This window comes from Puntigrus tetrazona, chromosome 22 (assembly GCF_018831695.1).
Source record: "Puntigrus tetrazona isolate hp1 chromosome 22, ASM1883169v1, whole genome shotgun sequence".
NCBI classification, from domain to species: domain Eukaryota; kingdom Metazoa; phylum Chordata; class Actinopteri; order Cypriniformes; family Cyprinidae; genus Puntigrus; species Puntigrus tetrazona.
The window spans coordinates 6,002,785-6,024,222 of NC_056720.1; the positions used below are offsets into that span (position 1 = coordinate 6,002,785).

At 40.9% G+C, this 21,438-nt stretch overlaps 4 protein-coding genes across 4 annotated transcripts in view; 3 read left to right on the forward strand and 1 right to left on the reverse strand.

Moving 5' to 3' along the window:
- Nucleotides 1–3,697: 3,697 nt before the first annotated feature.
- LOC122327535 lies at nt 3,698–5,402 on the forward strand. The gene is made up of 5 exons (XM_043222967.1): nt 3,698–3,776; nt 3,895–4,224; nt 4,356–4,478; nt 4,583–4,677; nt 4,753–5,402. Exons 1-5 carry the CDS (start codon nt 3,731–3,733, stop codon nt 4,861–4,863), a joined length of 705 nt encoding a protein of 234 aa, XP_043078902.1. The 5' UTR covers nt 3,698–3,730; the 3' UTR covers nt 4,864–5,402.
- A 1,295-nt stretch (nt 5,403–6,697) lies between these two features.
- Nucleotides 6,698–8,772, forward strand: LOC122327524. The gene is made up of 5 exons (XM_043222947.1): nt 6,698–6,792; nt 6,887–7,216; nt 7,344–7,475; nt 7,566–7,660; nt 7,912–8,772. Exons 1-5 carry the CDS (start codon nt 6,765–6,767, stop codon nt 8,065–8,067), a joined length of 741 nt encoding a protein of 246 aa, XP_043078882.1. The 5' UTR covers nt 6,698–6,764; the 3' UTR covers nt 8,068–8,772.
- On the reverse strand, nt 8,651–14,025 carry atp6ap2 (ATPase H+ transporting accessory protein 2). Its single transcript, XM_043222769.1, has 9 exons — nt 13,874–14,025; nt 12,961–13,091; nt 12,757–12,885; nt 12,430–12,525; nt 11,900–12,037; nt 11,241–11,294; nt 10,876–11,025; nt 10,228–10,338; nt 8,651–9,907 (listed from the first exon to the last, which is right to left on the reverse strand). The coding sequence occupies exons 1-9, from the start codon at nt 13,923–13,925 to the stop codon at nt 9,713–9,715; spliced, it is 1,056 nt and encodes a 351-aa protein (XP_043078704.1). The 5' UTR covers nt 13,926–14,025; the 3' UTR covers nt 8,651–9,712.
- A 5,196-nt stretch (nt 14,026–19,221) lies between these two features.
- The window catches only part of bcor (BCL6 corepressor), a 47,915-nt gene continuing 45,698 nt past the window's right edge, over nt 19,222–21,438 (forward strand). The window contains 1 exon segment of the mRNA XM_043222542.1: nt 19,222–20,159. The gene's annotated coding sequence lies outside the window, so the exon portion shown is untranslated.

Here is a 21,438-nt window from a genome sequence, read left to right on the forward strand (position 1 = left end):
AATTGGTTAGTGTACATTAACTATAGCCGATTGATGCATCGCCACTTCCTTTAATTCCTGCTCTTTTACTACATCATACACGATCATAGTTGTCTTAATGTTAGGGCGATGTCTGAATTTGTTATCTGAGAGAACAGTGTATACTCAACAGCAACCCGCTGTTTGTTGATGAATCGTTACATAATCAAACATTACATGCCTTTAAGACCATTGAGATCACCAACATCTGTCCAACATTTATATTACTAGCTGTTATATCACTGTATTACTAGTTAATTTGTATCACTAGCTGATAGAATGACCTCTAGCGTTAGCATATCAACACCTGTGGAAATCACCCATAGGGCCTGTATTCTGTTTTTAAGTTCAAGGTGACCTTCGTGACCCCAAACCACTGGAGAAGCCGGCCTAAGACAATTAAGTTGAGAGTTACAGCTTCCAAGACTCCTGACAATGCCTCTCAATATTTCACACAAAAATGAGAATCGGCCTGTGTTTCGCTCACCCTCGAGGTCTTCTAGGTGTACGTGACCTTCAGAGGAATCTCATCGGAGTTGTATTAAAAGCTGTCCTGGCTATTCTGTGCTCCGTCGTTGTCGATGGGTGTTTCTGTTCAACTGTCCACAAGTTGTTAAAAAAGCGCACACATCCATAATAAAACGTCCCTCACTCTGCTTCGAGGCACGAATAAAGGCCTCCTATAGCAAATCCATGCATTTTCGTAAGATAAATATCCGTATAACGAACGTAATAAACACTTGACCGAAGGTTTAGTCTCACGAGATAGGGAAAGGAAGCAAAGTTAAACCCGGTCTCCTCTTAGCTTATATATATATATACTGTATATATAAAAAAAATCTTTACAAATTCTTGTTTGTACTTTCGTGACTTTTTCCGCACATGATAGAAAAGTGTTCATTATGTTTGATATATGGACATTTTATCTTACACTGTAAAACGAACTGTGTAAACATTTTCGAATGGTTCGAATTCGACCATTAAAAAATACGGTAACAGCATTTTAGGTTTTACCGTTTTAACTGTGAATTTACGGTAAAAAAACGCAATTTCATTAACTGATATAATGTTGATATGCCAACCCATTAAAGTGCTTTAATCTGTTTTGCACCTTTGAAATACACTGATGATGCAGGTGTTTATGAGAAAGTCACATGATCGGCCGAAGCTCATCGCACAGCTTTTAAATATTAACGTTTATAGACCAAACGCCATCACGGCGAGGCTCATTAAACATTAATTTACATGTAACACACCAATAAACTGGGGTTAACTCCTAATAAACATAACTGATAAGAAAAAACTAAGAAGAAACGGTTATTTCAAAGAAAAATCATCAAATTCATACAAAATGCGGGGAATTCTGGAAATCGTTTACCATTTACCATAGCATTTTCACAGCTTTTTTTGTCATTTTTAATATAAGAAGAAAGTCACATGCACGTAAACACGTAACCATTAACCTCTGACCTGACCGGTTGACCTCATGTGTCAAATCAAAGACCCCTTCTACCTGGTTACCGGTTACCTCAGCTCATTAAATGGTGCATCCTTGTTAGAAGTTTCAGGCAGACATCTCATGTTCATGTTTCAGTACTAATGCTAAAAAAAGTCTCTCCACAACCCCTTAAATGCTACACAGACAGCAAGTCGTCCGGTCAGTTCAGGTTCAACCATATCTTCTTTTTTAAGAGACCCGTTTCCTTTTTAGTAGTGCAGCACTTCCACTCAGGTTGGTAGTAAAGGCAACCACCTCGCCGCCTGAGTATTAAACCACCAGAGAGCGAGGATGGAGCAGCTTTTACTCTTCTGTGAGTTAACGTCTGATTTTAACATGCGTCCGATCGCTCTCTGACCGATGTAACCCGAACGAAACGCGCTGTTTCCGTGCAGGCCTGCTGCTGGTGTGTCAAACCACCGGGGGTTTCATCCGCAAACTGGTTCGATCGGGGCAGAATGTGACTTTAGGCTGTCCGATCGGCGTAGAAGACGTTTACTGGGTTTTCCTGAAACCGCCAGACTCCGTATTTGTGATTCTGCGCACTTTCTCGTCTGAATCTATGTCCTCTCTTTCGTACCACGAAAGCCTGAAAGATAAATATTCAGCGTTAACTATGAGCCGGTTATTTATCAGTAATATAACTGCCGATGAACTAGGATTATATTATTGTGCAAAAATCGGCGACACTCTACAGCTAAGCGACGGTATCAGATTTGACGTCACAGGTGAGTGTACATTATCTATCATCGATGCTTATTTGCAATTTCTAAACACAGACCCTTGTATTTTTTTTGCTCAAGATCAGAACGAGACGGAACCGAACGATCAAACCCAGCAGGCCCTGATTGCGTTATATGTTATATCAAGCATTGTGTTTTTTTCTGCAGTAATAGGTGAGAATTCAGGGCACTACATGTCATATAAAACGATGATAGGTGGCCGGATTTTCATAAACACCGGTGCTATTTTAGGCCTGTTCCAGATTGGACTTAAAGGGTGTAAAAAAAGACACCAACAAAGTCGAGATGAGGATCCGGAGCAGCTTTACGACACGAAAGATGAAGAGGTACGACGCTCATTCGGCATTTATTCATGCGTTTAGCGCATATGGTCCTTCTAAAGGGATATTGGAAGCTAATTTGTGTTTTGTTTTGTAGTTTTCTGAAGTGGAGTTTCGTCTGTTTCACCCGACCAACACTTTTGTTCCTTTTCGAAGGCCGAAGATATAGACAAATATAATCAAGAGTAAATCATACAGAAGTATAGTTTGATAAATAATAAAAAAAGCAACAAAAAATTATATATATATATATATATATATATATATATATATATATATATTATATATATATACTACATGTATGTATATTTTCTGGGCTGGTTGTGTTCAGGAAAAACTAATTAAAGTGTGATTTGATATTTTTAGTTTCTTTTACATGTGCATGTTGGGTTCGGTCACCAGATAGAGATAGATTTTGGCTTCACGCCTGCAGGATGTGCGAGGGCTGCTTTGCGTTAAAAATAACTGAAAGCGAATCGCAATCCGAAGGCTTTTGCGCGTTCAACTCACAAATGGCCCGTAAAAATAAAGTGAACAAACGCAAACTCATTCGTGAAATGTCTTACCACTTAACCAATGTTTTAAAATGTTATAAATCTTATTTTAACGTAAGAACAAAGTAGTAGGCTAATGACGTATTTTAACAACTGCAAAAAAATACCTTTTCTGGTAGGGTGTGGTTTATCTATGACTATATATATATATATATATATATATATATATATATATATATATATATATATATATATATATATATATATATAAAACAATAAAATTCTATGCAATGTTCACAGTTAGTTAGCTGATTAAATGTTTCGTGCTGTGCTATTAATATGCAGATTGTATGTTTATGAACTGTGTAAATGATTCATGCATTTCGTTGTCAATCAACAGGCTGTGTTGAGTATTTGATGAATAAAACCGGACTGGTGAACGCTGTAGTCAGTCTTCTGGTTTTTAACGTCTGTTTTAGGGGTTAGCTGGCTTCAACTCTGGTCTAGGTGATATGTTAAGTTTGCGTACAATGGGACACATTGTGGTAAATATGAGCGCACGCTTCTCTGGTGTCTTTTTTTTTCATATTACTGTGTTACGTACAGGTTTCCCCTTTTAGTTTGCAGAAGCAGTTTTTGCTCAGATGGTCCTGAGCTATGTACTGTAGCCACATAATGAGGACGGTGCAGCTTTTAGCCTTCGGTAAGCTACTCGGTTTTTATGATTTGATTGGTTTTGTAAGGTTCAAATCGTTTAAAAAGTGTATTTGCTCACAATGTTAGATCATACAGAGCAATCTGATCTGTGCGTTTCTTCACAGGTCTGCTGGTGTGTCACACTATGGAGAGTTTGACCTATAAACGGGTGAATTTAGGGATGAACATTACTTTAGACTGTCCTCTCGATGTGAAAGACATTTACTGGCTCTTCCAGAGACCCACAGACTCTCCGGTGATCATACTGAGAACTTTCTCATCACAATCTACATCGTCTTTTATACAAGACCGAAGACTGAAAGACAAATACTCATCACTGACTTTAAGCCGTTTATTTATTAGCAACCTGACTATTAATGAATTAGGAATATATTATTGTGCAAAACCAAACAAACCACTACAGATCAGCGACGGCACCAGACTTCACAGCACTGGTAAGTGTTTCTAAAATGATCTGCTGTTATACCTGGGAATGATCTAAAAGCTTAGTTTCTACCAGAGGTCTACGCGACATCGATGCATGCTAGGTATTACCAAACACCAAACCCTTTTATTTTCTGTTCAGAGGAAGCTGTTCGAGATCGCAATCAGACGGAATCAAAAAATAACTCGCAGTGCACGAATAAACAGCAATCGCTCGCGGTTTTGTGCCTCGTACCAAATATTGCCATGCTTTTGGCAATAATAGGTGAGATTTCAGGTCTCTACGCGCGCAATAGGATATGATACCTTTCTTTTTAATGCTTAAAACTACTGAACAACGCTTGAGCGTAAACGTTGGTGTGGTTTCAGGCCTATTGCAGATCAAACTTCAAGTGTGTAAGAAAAGACACCGACAAAAACAAGACGAGGAACCGGAGCGGCTTTACAGTATAAATGATGAAGAGGTACGACAGTCTTTTTCAGTTCAACGTGTCCAGTAAATATGATTATTAGAAGCTAAATGATCTTTTATCTTGCAGTTTTCTGAAGTGCAGTTTTCTCTCTTTCACCCGACCGACAGAAGTTTTCAAAAGCCCACGACAAAATTTACACAATATATAATCGAGATTAAAACGCCTCGTAGGGTTTAATGATATGTATATTGTGCTGAATAATGAGTAAAGATGATATTAGCTTGACTGTTGATGTTTTGTCAGACATTTATAACGCAAAAATGTCAGTGTTTTCAGGAAGACTTTGCTTTTTTTTTTGTTTTGATCATTTAAAAAAATCCATGTTTATATTGAGTGGCTTCATTATTTAATTCAGGCTTTCGGACGCGTGACGTAAAATTAAAAAGCAGAAAAAAGAAATACGTACTACTATATTTACCTGCTTTATATGCGATTTTTTTTTAATGCAAGCTTGGTGTTACGAACATGTATATGATAAAAAATGAGCTGTTTATGTGTTTTGTTAATCATCAAATTGTACATTTATGTTTTGATTGTTTAGTACCATGTTTCAATGCCAATAAACAGGCTTACTGTACTTGACCTGTAAAGCTTATGTAATGCTGTTGCCGTGAGTCTTTTGGTTCCTGTTTGTATTTAATGTCTTTATCGTCTTGCTACGCTCTGTTTTCTCACAGCTCTGGATCAGCTTGCTTGAACTGGCTCAAGTTTGTCTAAAGAGAACTGAATAATCTTCGTGTTTCTTTACACTGGTGTAGTGGCAAACTGCAGAGTGTTAAAGCAATGAACTGGCGGATATATGACTTTAGCCACTGTTCTGTAGTTTTCTGAAGTAGAGCTCTGAACCCATTCTGCTAAATAAGAAAGTGTGTGTGTGTGTGTGTGTGTGTGTGTGTGTGTGTGTGTGTGTGTGTGTGTGTGTGTGTGTGTGAACGATAATAATTTATTACTAGGCTAAGATTAGCTCACCCCAAAAACACATTCAGTACATCTATTCAACCTTGTGTTTTACTTTCTCCGACCGAACGCTTCAAAAATAATGTAAGCATCCGTTGTCAAGAACACAAGTCCTCTTCTACATGGTTGTGTGTATACAAACAGAGCAAAGTTTCATCTCTTAACCTGGCTATAGTCATCAAAAATGGCCTTGAAATACAGCGCCCTCTACCAGCTGATGTTAAAAAGAGTACATTTAGACTACATTATATAAACGTGTTTAACATATAATACACCAAGTTTTATTTCAAACACTATTCTGGGGCTAACCCTCTCAGGCTATTTTTGCTTCCATTTTTTGTCCCAAAATATACATTTTTCTTCAAGATACGTGTTTTAATGTAATTCAGTGCAGTCTATTTTGAGCTGGCGCCAACTGATCACCTACGAATGTAGGAAAAGACCAGAAAGTTCAACTTTTGCAAACGTAACACACAACGAACTCAATCATTTACTTTCGTGTGCTTCGTACAGTCAGAAGGTTCTGAGAAATCAGTCTCGCATCTCACTGTGTTTCGCTAACATCACGAAAACGTTGTTTCTTCATTTAATGTGGCCTTTCAGACAATGTGCGGCGTTTTACTCCCTTGGTTATACAAGCGTTGAGGGATTCGCTTGATGTTCTCTGGGTTAACTTTGAAAGACTTTGAAGAGCATCGTCAGAAACTTGCGCAGCGTCCTACTTGTACAGAACATACATAAAACCCGTATTTGCTAACGCGAAACTAGGTCAGCAAAACCACATCCAAAAAAAACACCACATCCAGACAAACAAGCTTAGGATTTTGGTCGGAGGGTTTTAATCCATTGATTTATCGTTTAGGCGATATATACAGTAATTGAATGAATGAAAAATAAAACCTATAGGCGGCTGAAATCGCTTTGGCAACACAAGCGCTTTATCTCAGCAACTTCTTGAACGCTTTAATGACGGTAAACAGTCTGGTCAGTGCAAGTTCAACATACATCCTCTTTTCAAGGGTGTCTGGTGGTTTCCATCTAATTTTTTCTGTGGTAGCACTTCCTCCCTGACTCTCAGTTAAGCTAACCATCTTACTGCATACGAGCAAAGCGACCACAGAATGAGGACAGCGCAACTTTTGCTCTTCTGTAAGTTACTTCCTGTGCGTTTTCTGTGCCGTTTTAACATGGACAGCATTTCAGGTTTAAGGATTAGCTTTCTGCCGCGTGTTTGTCTTCACAGGTCTGCTGGTGTGTCACACTATGGAGAGTTTGACCGATAAACGGGTGAATTTAGGGGGAAACATTACTTTAGACTGTCCTCTTGATGTGAAAGAAATTTACTGGCTCTTCCAGAGACCCACAGACTCTCCGGTGATCATACTGAGAACTTTCTCATCAGAATTTACATCATCTTTTATAAAAGACCAAAGACTGAAAGACAAATACTCATCACTGACTTTAAGCCGTTTATTTATTCGAAACCTGACTATTAATGAATTAGGAATATATTATTGTGCAAAACCAAACCAAACACTACAGATCAGCGACGGCACCAGACTTCACAGCACTGGTAAGCATGTCTTAATCACATTTATAATTGAAGCACGGCTACTTTTATAACTATGAATGATCTGAAAATGATCTATTTGACGCTCTACGTCTAACTCATTGCAAAAATAACAATTCTACCTGAACAGAATCCCCCCAAGATCAAAAGCAAACAGAAAACAAAGACCAGGAACAACAATACGAGACAGCGTTTGAGTTTCACAAGATTTTGACCGTCGCGTCCATCCTACTGAACTTTGCGCTGATTATTGCAATAATAGGTGGGTTTAGTGTTTGGGTTTAACGCATTCGAGTATTTTATTGATTGATTTCTTGGCCACGTAACCAAAACGTGACGTGCTATTCTGTAGGTCTGTTTATTCCTAAACTTAAGAAGTCGAGACAAAGTCGACAGCGGCTCCAGAACGTCCCATTAGAGCAGATCGAGGACTTAAACAACGCACAGGTAAGAATGATTTAGCTATAGGATTTAACTGCCATTGAAGTTCATAATACAAGTCCTAAATTTCAAGGCAACGGTTAAAGTGCCTGAAGTCATTCCAGGGTCGATCTGAAGGCACCCATTGGTCGTTTCGCAACTGAAGATGTTTTTGCGAAACATCTCAAGCAATTGCGAAACACGTAGTTAGCTGGACGTTGTACAGATTGGCAAAGAGCTTGATAAAGCGGCTAATTTCACTGTTTTTGCCCTCGCAGTATTCTGAAATCGAGTTGCCCACATATTCGAGAAGGGAAAATCCCGTTCAGATGAGCAGCACTTACGTCCTTCTCCAGAAGCCGACGCTGCATCCCGGATCGACGCGAGCGGAAATCAATGCATCTCGCATCTTGCAAAGTTCTTCAATAGTCTGATATCTCTTGTGGATGTATCCTTTTCGGTATAGGATCAGTCTTTATAAAGGTCAATGTGTGGTTCTGTCGCTGTTTGAATACAACCACGTCATTTACTTAAATTTATAAAATACTAAATTTTGGATGCGTGCTATACCTCATGTCCATCTTGATAGATGTTGGTAGAGTTTAAAAGGTTCAATGCATTGCCGTTAAATTACAGTAAACAACGTTTATTAATCCCGGCTAATGCTAATGTGTGTTAAACACAACTAGTTTATTATTAAGTATGTTATTTGTTTGATTTTATTGATTGCAATTAATAAAGTAGATCAGAAAAACACTTTTTACTAGTGGTAGGTCCCTAACAAAAGGGCAGAAACGCTATTCATGAGACAGATTTGAACAAAGCACAAGATGACGGTCTAGAGATGAGCTGTCTGTTGTGCAACACTGACTGGAGTTTTGTTATGCTTATCATGAACTGGTAAAATGTTCTACTTCCTGTTTCTGCTAGAAGAAAAAACAACAACAAAAACAAACGGCAGTGAAATGTCCGCATTAAAGTTTTAAACTAGTAAAAAGCAATGCCTAGGGTTCAATATCGTTGAATACAGTGCAATTATTTATTTATTTATTTTTCAGAAAAGTAACACTGTTTTCCTCAGCAAAGTGTGGCGACATGCACTTGTGACTCATCAAGAAATTAAAACTTGTTTTAAGAGACGGATGGATTTTTTTTTTTAATTCGGTTACACATTACAACACAATAACATCTACACACAACCGAGGCCGTAACCGCTATAGACACTGTTAGGGTGAGGATATTACATATCTGCACCATTATAGCTTTTAATTACGTTTTAAGTTACGTTTTTTCTTGTTCTTGGCGTTCAACCGCCCTCGTCGAAATACCCGCTGACTATTGGCCAATCAAATCAAAGTGGGCGGGGTTTAGTCTTTCCAGAGGTAAAAGACGTCAAGCTAAGATGAAACTAGCAAAACATTCAATACTTAACAGCCGTTTATGATATAAATATTACACTGCTGACAGCGATGCAAACTAAGACTTTTCCCCTTCAAATATGACCGTTTGGTATCATTTAAGTCGACCTGAAGGGACAAGAAAGTTTTTGCTATATTAGTCACACTAATATATTACACAGCTGTCTTAGTTTTATTTAGCTGTCGTCACTGTTTTACTTCGATATCGCCTTTATAATAAACGGTTTAATAAACGGTCACGGCCTGTGAGTTACACAACAAACATCCACACTTCAACGCCATACTTTCTACTATATAATTCTATTCAATGAATATCCCATTTAATTACACAAAATGTACACGGAATGGAGCGATTACACCACATCCAGTATCCGGGAGGAAAAAAACAGCACAACGAACAATAAATAGAGTGAAATTTCGATTCTTTACATCCTAACATCGGGCGTTCCTCTTCGGTAGATTCACAAATCTACAAGATACAGCAATTAAAGATCGCAAAAACAATCGTGTTTCTCCATCTATCGACGGGCATCAATAAATAATCTGCGTTTGATTGCGCCCGTAAAGGCGAAGCGTTTGTACAAGTGGTGCGCGAACATCAAAAATAAAAACAAACTGGAATGCACAACACAAAAGAGGAACGGGTGCGAGGGGCGGGTCATCAGTCCATCCGGATCTTCTGATTGGTCATCCTGTAGATGATGCTGTCGTACCCGGGATCCATGTTCCAGAGGTTGTACGAGATCACGACGACGGATAAAGCCAGCACGATCATCAGCCACAGGACAATGTTAAAGACCACGGCGTAATCGTAGTCGTACTTGTAGGCCAGGTTGTAGAGGCTGCCTTGGTTACTCTGAAACAACCACAAGCTAGCGTTACATGTTTAAAAGCGAGTCAGCGGATGGGGTTTCTACTGTACTGCAAGCGTCTTTTAGTTTCGGAACAACCACGGGCTGAGGGTCGCTAAGTCGAAAGCACACGCTAGCATTTCTATAAAACGAACTACCGTCTATGCCATTTACGTTAGGCGTCTTACGGAAGTGGTCTTGAAGCGATTTTTTCTCCTCGCACCCTGACGAATGAGAACAACGCTGAGAACGCGGAGCTGATCCAAAAGCATTTTTCTACGTAGAAATGTTTGCTTGCAGAAAAGCGCGTCGCGGTTATACTTACGATCTGAAGGATGGAGCGCGACTTTCTGGTCAGAGGGGCTTCAAACGTCTTCACCGTCACCACTTCTACGACCGCGTTGTTTGCGTAGACGCTGCTGACGTCGTCTGCAAACTTTGCACATGCGCGAACAAACAGGTTTTAACGAAAAAGCGATACTTTTTATACGTATTGTTCAGTACCACCATTTTATATTCGTACACAAGGAGAGAAATGCATTTAAAAATGCATGATAGATACGTTAAAGGAACGATAATTATAAATAACCTAAAAGTTGGCTTATTGGGGGTTACAGGTCTTTTAAATGCTTTGGCTTTAAACTTGTTATATTAACAGTTTGACACAGTTTTTCCTGCTTAAAAGTAAAGAAAAGGACAAATAAAACGCCAAAAACGTACAATATGGGACACTAAAAGTACAGTAAAAATAAAAGTACAGTAAAATTAACATACTTTGCGTAAAATGCTCTGTCTTAGTAGATACCGAGATATTAATACATGATCAAATAATTTACTAATACTTAGAATTAGTTAGATTTTTTTCTAACTGTCATTTTTAATACTACTTAGTTTTTAATAGTCATTATTTAAATGAAATAATAGAAAGTTAATGTGTTAGTGAAGCGCCACAACGCGGCGCAGTCTCCCATACCTTCTGCAGAGCGGAGGTCAGGATCCTGGTAGCGTCGGCGTACTGAGGAGAGTCTGTGCCGTAACGCCGGACGATCTCCTCCAGCCCCGCCAGCTCTAGAGAGTACAGGTCAGGAGCCGGGTCTTTAGCCAGATGCTTGTGTTTCTGCAACTGCAGCAAACAGAAAGATACGCTTCAGTCCGTGGAGTAAATTGGATTTTTTTTTAATGCAATTTAATTGGTTGCACAGATTATCATAAGCGTTTTAATATAGATTTATGAACCCGAACGGGACAAAAATTTTATGTAAAATTTTACGTTAAAAAATCAGGCACGGCTGATGTGGAGCAAACGGTCATGAAGCGCACGGGTACTGACAAACTCACCAGAGCTGAAATGTCATACAGCACCTGAACCTCAGACAGAAAGAGAAGATCAGCCTGAAACACACAGACCACCGCACGAACACATTAAAACCACATGCAAAAAAAACAACATGCATCCACCGAACGATGGTTTCTATCGGCAGCAACTACTTTCACATGTCTATATTTTTAGAAGCTACTTCCCGCTACGAATGAAAAACCGCTTCAGTTTAAAACACTGACAAGTGATAGATCGTAGGCAAATATTCATTTTAAAAATGTTAAAATGAAAATACAAATTGGATGCAAAAAAATGTGCTCGTCAACTGCATCTTGCGCTAAAGAAAGTGCTTTTTTTATTTTTCCGTCTTTTGCATTAACTATAAAAACATTATACCGTTTATGTCCTTTTTGCAAAGATAGTCCTGAAGAAACGTGCTTAATATTTAGCGCCCCTTGTGGCCACAGGAGGGAACACACCTTTTAAAATGAAAAATATTGATCATATTTAAGTGCAGCCCTGATAGAAAGATAGACAGCTAGAGAAGGGCAGGATCTGGAAAGATCCTCCGATGTTGGTGCGCCGCCCACGAGGCTATCAGCAATGACATATAAATACATTTTTAATTCGCCATTTGACATCTACGGACAAAGCAGATCTCAACGCCACGAGCCTTCACCTCGTTATTACGGCTGAGAGAGATGAGGGGAAGGGACGTGAGGACGGAGCCGTCCTGGGACAGACGTCCACGGATCTGCTGCAGAGTCACGGGCAGGTCCTCAAACACGGTGTTGGCCATTCCCATCATATACAGCCTCTGAAACACACAATCAGGGCACGTCTTAATATCAGATGCTTGTTAATAACGTTCCGGGTTCGTCGTTGCATCGACATCCTCTATGACTTCGTAAGAATCTCCCCAAACCAAAAAAACCCCAATTTTTTTTTTTTTTTTTTTTTTTAATTAACAGCATTTTAAATGCCGTATCAGCGACAATGAGATAAAAGAACAATAATTAAAAACGTTATTTTTATATAAAAACGTACCACTGCGTAAAAAGGCTAATTTTCTAGAATTAAAAACCAGTCGATTTAACTTTGCATTTTTTTTTTTTTTTCCCCTCAATCAGATTTTAAGCATCTCGTTTGCACCTTTGCGTGTTTTTTTTGTGTGTGTCACAAAGTGTCAGAAATTCACTGAGGTCCTACCTCCTCGCTGGGGGCGAGCTGCAAGACCACAGGAGTGCTGCCAGCGAACAGGGTGTGCACCTTGTTGGCCACGCTGTCCAGAGTGAACGGAACCGGCTGAAACCGGACAGAGACAGACAGACAAAGCAGTGCCATCACTCTCGTGATACGCAATAAGAGAAGTCCGGCAGGGAAACTACACGGCTTCACAATCCTGAAACATCCTCATTTTCACAAAACTAAAGGTTTAAAGTCACAACCCACGCGTCGAACCGAAGGCGTAAACCCAGAACAAGAGAGGCAAAGCCCGGCTAAAATAGCTCGTGCGCGTGAGAATGCGTCACTCACATTTTCCAGAGGGTAAGAGGAAATGTTTTTCGGAAAGTCGAGGGTGTCCAAGCCGCGCACGACGATCAGAGCGTTTGCACGCGGGCGTTGAAAAAGAGAGCCGGCGGCGAGGCCTGGCCAGTCGAGATCCTGCGAACAACACCGCAAGCTTACTACAGCTTTTACGCGAAGACGGCACAAGTCATAAACAGATGGAGGTTATACCTCACGGATGGAGAAGCCCATGGTCAGGGCGACCAGATCGGGCACCTTTTCTCCGGATATGGCCCACTGTCCATCCTGGAAAGTCACGTACGGTGGGCTGCGCAGGACGGTCAGGCTGTCCCCCAAAACACCTGATGGGAAACAGCACAGAAGACAACGCCGATACATTACAGCAATCTTTCTTGGAAACGAACGACACTTGCTTTGACATTTCGAAGTGTAACGTAGTGACTTTTGGAGGTCATCCGAAAGGTTTGCAAAAAAATGAGTACAGGATTTAGCTAAGTGAGTGCGAATGAGATATGAAAATTATTATGAACACATCTTGCAGTACCGTATCATAGTAGAGCAGTAAAAACAGCTAAATAATGTAACACAAACTAAATATTTTCCAAATAATGTCGCATATTGATAACATGAATACGTCCACTGCATAAAATGGGGATTTCTGAGTACATAAAAATACATAACTGTCTTAATTTGAAGTCGTACGAGAACATTTCCAATTTAACAGACTAAAAAGCTCGTTCCTAGCACAATAACCATTTTTTAAAAAAATCGTAATACTATCATAGCCATAATACTGCTCAACAATGTAGGATTTTTTTAATGAACCATGACTGTCACATGACTTGACGGGGCTTCCTTATTCACTGTCAACATTTCGTGACAAAAACGTTCGCGTTTCACAACATACAACATACAAGCACAGCAACGCAGCAAATACGCATACATTAATTTGATTCAATTAATTTAACCGTATAACCGAGAGAAACCGGATCGATTGACACGACCGCGGATTACAGCATCTCACTGCAGTCGCCATTATTACATTAAACAAACGCTACAAACACACCGACCCGGCGAACCAAAGTCACGCACACCTAAGAGATAAGGTATAACGTCAATTTACCTGATAAAAGGCCCAAAAGCGCGAACGCCGTGCTAATAATCGTTGGACTCATCTCGCCAGGGTATTTCTGACGGACTGGCTTCCTCGCAGAACCGGTCACATGACACGGGCCTGCCGCGTGACGTCGTGCGTCATGACGTCACTGCCGCTCCTGTAGCGCGTCGGCTTCCGCGGGACTGAACTAAACTAAACTAAACTAAACTTCACTAATTCGCTCATAATGAACATAAACGTTCGATCATGAGAATCTACCGGCTAACGTAGTTTTGTAAAGCCAGTTAAACAATTATCACCTAAAAAAAAAAAAAAACAGTAAAGTGACCCTCTCTATCTATCTATCTATCTATCTATCTATCTATCTATCTATCTATCTATCTATCTATCTATCTATCTATCTATCTATCACACTGACTCTCTGTCTCTCTCTCTCTCTCTCTTTGTCTATCTTTAAGTTTATTTTCTTTCTTTCTTTCTATCCTATTCCTGCCTTTATATACCTGTCTGTAGTTCTATCTGTCATTGTCTTCATCTATCTATCTATCTATCTATCTATCTATCTATCTATCTATCTATCTATCTATCTATCTATCTATCTATCTATCTATCTATCTATCTATCTATTTTCTTTCTTTCTTTCTATCTATCTATCTATATATCTGTTCTATCTGTCTGTCTCATCTATCTATCTATCTATCTATCTATCTATCTATCTATCTATCTATCTATCTATCTATCTATCTATCTATCTATCTATCTGTCTGTCTGTCTGTCTGTCTGTCTGTCTGTCTATCTATCTATCTATCTATCTATCTATCTATCTAGGACACGTGACATGTCTGTGATGATTCTGGTCATCATGAGCCACCGGTTAGTAAGCATTCAGTCTGCACGGTTTCTTTTTCATGCCTCGTTTAACACTGAACTTGATTAATGTTTTTATAAAGAGTTTTGTGATTTCGACTTAAAAATAAAAACTGTTCGACGGATCATGCTACAACAACAACATACTGATAGTTCAGCTGAAAAGTAGGCTAGCCCACACAAAAACTTCTAGCTTTAATAATTCTGTATAATTAGAGCTTATTGATTTGACTCAACACCACTTGAGTTAAACTAGCAGTTCATAGGTCAAATAATTGATGTACACGTACATTATATACATTTATCTATTTGAATTCAATCTGAAGAACATGCTCGTGCGTTCCCGAGCCTTGTACCGTTGATCTTTCTCTCCAAAGCTCGCCGGTTTTCTTGTAATACCCTCGTTATCCGCTTGGAGGAGCTCTCGCTCCGTCGCTAAGCGCCCGCGTCGCCCGCGTTCATCTCCGATCACTTCCCCGCGCCTCTGAGATTATTTTCACGTGTCTTCTAACGCAGATGCCCCATATGTTCGGTCGAGAAGCCTTATATGACTCACGATATTTCAAACCAAGTCAATAAGTCAAAGCATAATATATTGAAAGCAAAGTCTGGGTTGAAATAGAACTAAAAATGCTGCATGCATTAGTTATTTATATAAAAATGTATATATATATATATATATATATATATATATATATATATATATATATATATATATATATATATAGGGAAGGCTAATCAGTTCAGTAGTTTTATATATATATATATATATATATATATATATATATATATATATATATATATATATATATATATATATATATATATATAATCTCGGTGAGCTGTAGGCTGATCATCAGAATCTATACTGGTGATGAACAAGACGTTGAAAAACGCGTTTGATATTAAAACTATATGACAAAATCATGGTATCTTACTTTTCAAAAACAGGCGATAGAGAGTTGATGCACATTATGGTTTTATTTAACCCATCCAACATCAGAAACACTGAGAATGGCATTGAAAACTGTCTATTTTAGGTCTTTCGACCCACATTGTAGGACTTTTTTTTTTTTTTTACACATTTTCTGCTTGCTATTTCAGTTAATAATATATATAAACCACATAAACATATAATTTACTGTAACAGTAAACGAATTAGCAAAATGCTGGTGTAAAATACAGTTACACTGCACTCATTCCTCGACGTTCAGGCACGCACATGGGCTGCACAGCTCGTTTTTTCGGTCAATACCAAACGTCCAAAGAATCACGCACGGCATAATCCGTTTAACGCGATCGTTTCGAGAGCCCCGTGTCCCGTCTCTGTCCCGCGCAGTGCCTCGCTTGAGGTCCGTCCTCGCCCTGAGCAGTGGGACTGGAGCGCGCCGAGCGCGACCCCGTGACACGCCTCCTCTGATTTTCACATTCCATTAGGTAATTCAATAGCAGACAATTAGACTGACCCGGCCATCGGCCCACCCAACGGGACACCGCCGACACAATGACCCTGATATCAGGCTAACGCTGCGGAAGATCCGCGTCAGCCATCTGAGCGTGTAAATTATTAATAACAGTTACAGACGTGTAAGATTTTTAAGATATATATATATATATATATATATATATATATATATATATATATATATATATATATATATATATATATATATATATATTGTTGTTTAAAAGGTATTTATGAATCGTAAATATTTTAAATATTGCTTCAGGGTTATTATGTGAAGATGTGCATTTTAATAAATATATGATATATTAAAAAAAAAAAAAAAAAGTTAAAAATAAAACAGGAGCCTGCATAGAAGAGAGAACGTTTTAATTATTTTTGTTTAATTTTTTTTTTTTTACATAATAATAATGTTTTTCACATTTAAAATAAGCGAAAATATTTTATTGTTTATTTTAAAGTTAGGATAATAAAGCACTGCACCGAACTATGTATGCCAGCGCTTGCTTTTGACAATTCCTTTATTTGAATTAGTTTTTTTATATATATTTTTTGTTATTATTATTAAAATAATAACATTTTATTTATTTATAGTAGCCTAATAAAATATTGCACGTCTTGCAAGTCATGTATGTCAATAATAATAATAACGTTTGTGTAATTGTTTTTTTATATATATATATATATATATATATATATATATATATATATATATATATATATATATATATATATATATACGTTTATCATGAACGTTTATTGTTATTGAAAGTGCTTTGGATAGGCCTTACTTTTTTATCTTTATTTTGAAATATTTTATTTAATATTTTTTAATTTTGTATTTTATTTATCATGTCAATGAAGCTTAGATCTGCATGGCGATCTGTATCAGACAGATATGTACAGTGGATAGATAGATAGATAGATAGATAGATAGATAGATAGATAGATAGATAGATAGATAGATAGATAGATAGATAGATAGATAGATAGATAGATAGATAGATAGATAGACAGACAGACAGTCAGATAGATAGATAGATGTCTGCTGGTCTGACGGGTCTGAATGACAGATCACGCCTGTAAGTGACAAAGTCTCGATGAGCGGACATTAACACCGGCGCTGATGGCCACTCACTCGTCTCTTCTTCTTCCTCTGTCTCTTTATTCCGCGAGAAAACGCGCAGCAGAGCGCCTCGGGCACCGAACACAATGGAGAGCTGGAGAGGGCGGGACGGGGGGAGAGAGAGACCCCATGCATGTATAAATGAAGGCCGCATGGGGGGAAGGTAGGGGCGGCCTTGAAGAGATCAGATTAAACAACAATACAAAAGCCCACCACGCTCGCCTCTTATTTATTTAGATTTTAATGAATGGGGAGCGTTTGTGCGAGCTGAAGAATCCTAATATCCTATAAGGCCCTCACCGCGTTAGATCAGGCCCAATGGGTTGTTTATTTCGGGATTCGTTTAAACATGCACGTCTGAAAAAAATTCATAGTTCCATACACTCTCGCATATCTCGAAGAGGCATCGTCTGTTATCACTAGATAACGTTATCGCTTTTTTTTTTTATTATCTTTTCAGAACTGTGCATTTTATAGCGTTCAAACGGTGTCTGTTTTCGTTTGATTCGGGTCTTATTTGCTACTGGTTAATTCTAGCTGGACTCTAGGCAGGATTTCACGCTACGACATTTTGCCCAGACATATTTTGCCTCACATTTGAAGTCATAAACGCGCTTTATTTACAGCAATAATAAAAACAAACCACCGCAGATGGACATGTATTGCTTTTATTCGACGAAACAACATACTACACAGAACTTGAACGGCAGCAGGCTTTAAACGTTCATCTTTCTAGACGCATAACTGATGAATACGCTTATGGTTAATGTTGAACATTTACGCTGCGCTCGTTCCCCTTCCCCGGTTCCGTTCGGACGCGAATGCAGCACGTTCCCGAGCTCTTTAAGCGCGTTCCCCAGCGCCGTGACCTCCGGGTCGCCTCCCCCGGGGATGACGCTCGCGTGTGGGGGGAAGGGTTTGCCCGTCAGGCGGTGGCCAATACGTCCTCCGTCAAAGCCCCGAGCAATCCTGTTACACACGCAGCTCGCGCGATTATCCTGCCGCTCTTCGAGCGCGACGAAAACAGCCTCTCGCGCAGAGCGGCCACGACAACACCAGCCGTATTCACCGACATATCAGAGCCCGCTTGAGCCAGCTCTTATTGGAACGCGACGCACGTGTAAAGTTCTAAAACGTTCCAAACGCTCGAAAAATGGAACGTATTTCAAACGTCCGAATTGGGGTTCTGAGAATTTTGATACGATTGCTAGGCTAATCAGTTCAGTAGTTTTGAATGGGATACATATTAATCGCGTGTTCCCGGGTTTACAAGAACGTTCCTTAGAATCTCACCACCTTTAAACAGCGTTGCGCCGAGAACGTTTTCATGTGAAAACATTTCATTTAACATTTTAATAACGTTCGTCGTCGGCGCTATTGACGTCTCATTTTAGCCTAAAGTTTTTGACAGCGTCGACTTTTTTTTGGCTCCGGCTTCGTGTCTCCGTAGGCCCCAGCGAGCCTACTTTTTTTTGTTTCCGATAACGTCCCCGTAACCAATTAATGATCTCTATTTTGGCAACAATATACCGCAATTACACCCGTTACACAATAAAGTCCGTTTCACTTCGAGCGCGTCTTCGCGTTCCCGACAAAGTCGAACGAGGGTTTAATGTTTTTAAAGCGTTCCGTTGGATAGCATTTTAACGCTGGACCAATCTAAGAACACTTAAAATACACTTTCCTCTTCTTTAAAAAAAAAAGTGTCATATTTATGTCCGCATAAGCCATCTATAAGGTTTAAAACACCCTATAAATCCGCCTACCCCCTCTTCTCTCTTTATAATATAAGCCAAAAATACCGTTTTGTGGTTTTTCAGAAGCCTCTCGGCGGCACTGCCGATTAATTTTGTTTACGGAGCCCGTGCGCGGCGCGAAACACCCCCCTCTCGCTGTATTCTACACGGGCGCATCGAGTCGTACAGAGGGAGCGCAGCCTACTGGGTTTATGGTAATTGCGGTTGTTCCCCCGACTGGCCTTCTGGGTAAGAGAGAGAGAGAGAGAGAGAGAGAGAGAGCGAGCGAGCGAGCGAGGGAGAGACAGGCGTCTCGCGCTCAGCTTTCATTCCCCGCTGCACGCGCTTACGGAAAGACGCACACACACACACACACACACACACACAAGCAGCAGTCGCGCAAAGCACTCAGCGCGCCAGGGATATCGCGTATCGGAACCGGGACAAAGAGACGGAAATTTTTTTTTCCGCGATCGGCCCGCCAGATTAAAGAGACAGAGGGGAGCCCGCGTGACGGTTCCGTCGGCCAGCGGTCCGCCAGCGCGCGCGCGCGACGACCGGCCCGTGCGCACACGAGCGAACACGCCGCCGCCGTTCTCGCGGCGTGGCTCTCGATCGCTCGTCGTCTCGCCTGAGCCCAACATGGCGCTGCGAGGCGTCGTGTAGCAGACTTTCAGTTCAGCCGGAGCCCCGGGGATTTTTCGCCACCTGTGCGTTCGCGCGATTCGCGCCGGAGCCGTCCCCCCCCCCAGCTCGAAGGAATTACGCTCGACCGCCGGTGCATGGATGTACGTGGAGCTCGCCTTCGCCGTTCTCCCGGAGTGGATATCCGTATTCGGCAAGTCCGGAGATACTTTGAACTTCTGAAGGACTTCATTTGAAAACAAAGAGAAAACTAGGGTTAGCAGACTGACCTGAGTTCTATACATATATATAGGCTATATAGTAATGCAGCTTTCAACGGGAGCGTCGGATCCTCTTTGTTTTAACGGGAATCTTTGCATATCTTAAAAACTAAAAGAGTGCAAACTTGCATTTAAAGAGGAAACCCCACACTTTCCGCGCGACTCGATGAACGACACGCACCACTGCATTCAGGTAACGACGCTTTAACGCTTTGTTGTTGGTGTTTTCCACGTTTTATCTGCTCGTGTTTGTTCCGTTACACTGTCCGGTCTAGGCAAACGCGTCCGATCGGTTTCGCGCGGACCTTCGGCATAGCCGGAGGGGGGGTTTGTTTTTCCTGCCCGCAACTATCTGAAGCCGCGAAGTTTCGCGCATTTCGCCCCCGCTGCTTTTGACGCATTCGACGTTAAAACTCGCGTTCGCGGATAAGTTTTTAACGTTTGGTCTCCGGGCCGGCCGGTGCCGCGATCGCGGGCGACGCTGCTGTTGACACGACTCGCCGGCGGTTCGTGTTTGCGTACGGACATCAGACGTCGCTTCTTTTTTTTTTCGTCTCGCGGATCTGTATAACCTACTTTTTCTGTCAGTCCGAGGGGCTGCCTAACGAATCATTTCCCACGTTACGGGACTTTCCTTTTCAGTAGCTGACCTTTTCAGCGCGCGTCGCAGCCTGTTCATAGCGAAATCAAATCGTAGATTTGTGGAACTGTTGGTTTCTGTGAAATTCACGTGCGTTGTTTTTTTTTTTCTTTCGCGCGTTGAGTAACGAGACGGCGGCGCGCGCTCGCCGAAGCTCGCGGACTTTCTTTTTTCCGATCGGGATACGCCGCGCAGGCTATTGATTTCGCGAGCCTCGCCCTTTTATGTGACGCTTGCTAACCTCGCGAAAATCGCAAAGCTCGGTCCCTTTCGTGTCTCCTAGAAAACAAGAACTGGACGTGACCTCCAAACAAGTATATACGCGCGTTTGGAGGTCACCTCCATTTCTTTCTCTCTTTTTTTTTCCTCCAGCGCGCTTTGTGAGAGGACTTAAAGGAAACGTCGCGGACGGAACGAGCTTGAAAATTCACGTAAAATGAATGAAATGTTATCGGCTGAGCCCCAGCTGGACCGACGGCGCTCCGTTCTTTGTGGAGACGCCGTAAGTCTTTTGTTGTCGGACGCGAATGTTGACGAAGAGACTTCGCGACCTTCTCGCGCTCAAAGTTATTCGCTGTCCGGGACCGGAGGAAATCGGCTTGGCCGCTTCCTACCGACTGAAGTCGCCGACGGCTTGGCGTGTGATCTATCACGGGCGCTTTGAAGTTTGAGGAAGCTCTTTGTCCCCGACAGGCGCTTTTGGGATCCGTACCGACGCGACGTTTCTCCGCTTCACGGCGTGTGTCGCGCGGTCCAAGAGCGGACGTCGCTGGGGCTGTCGCGCGCGGGCGGGTGCCTGCTTTGTGGGGAAACCTCGGGGTCGATTCCAAGC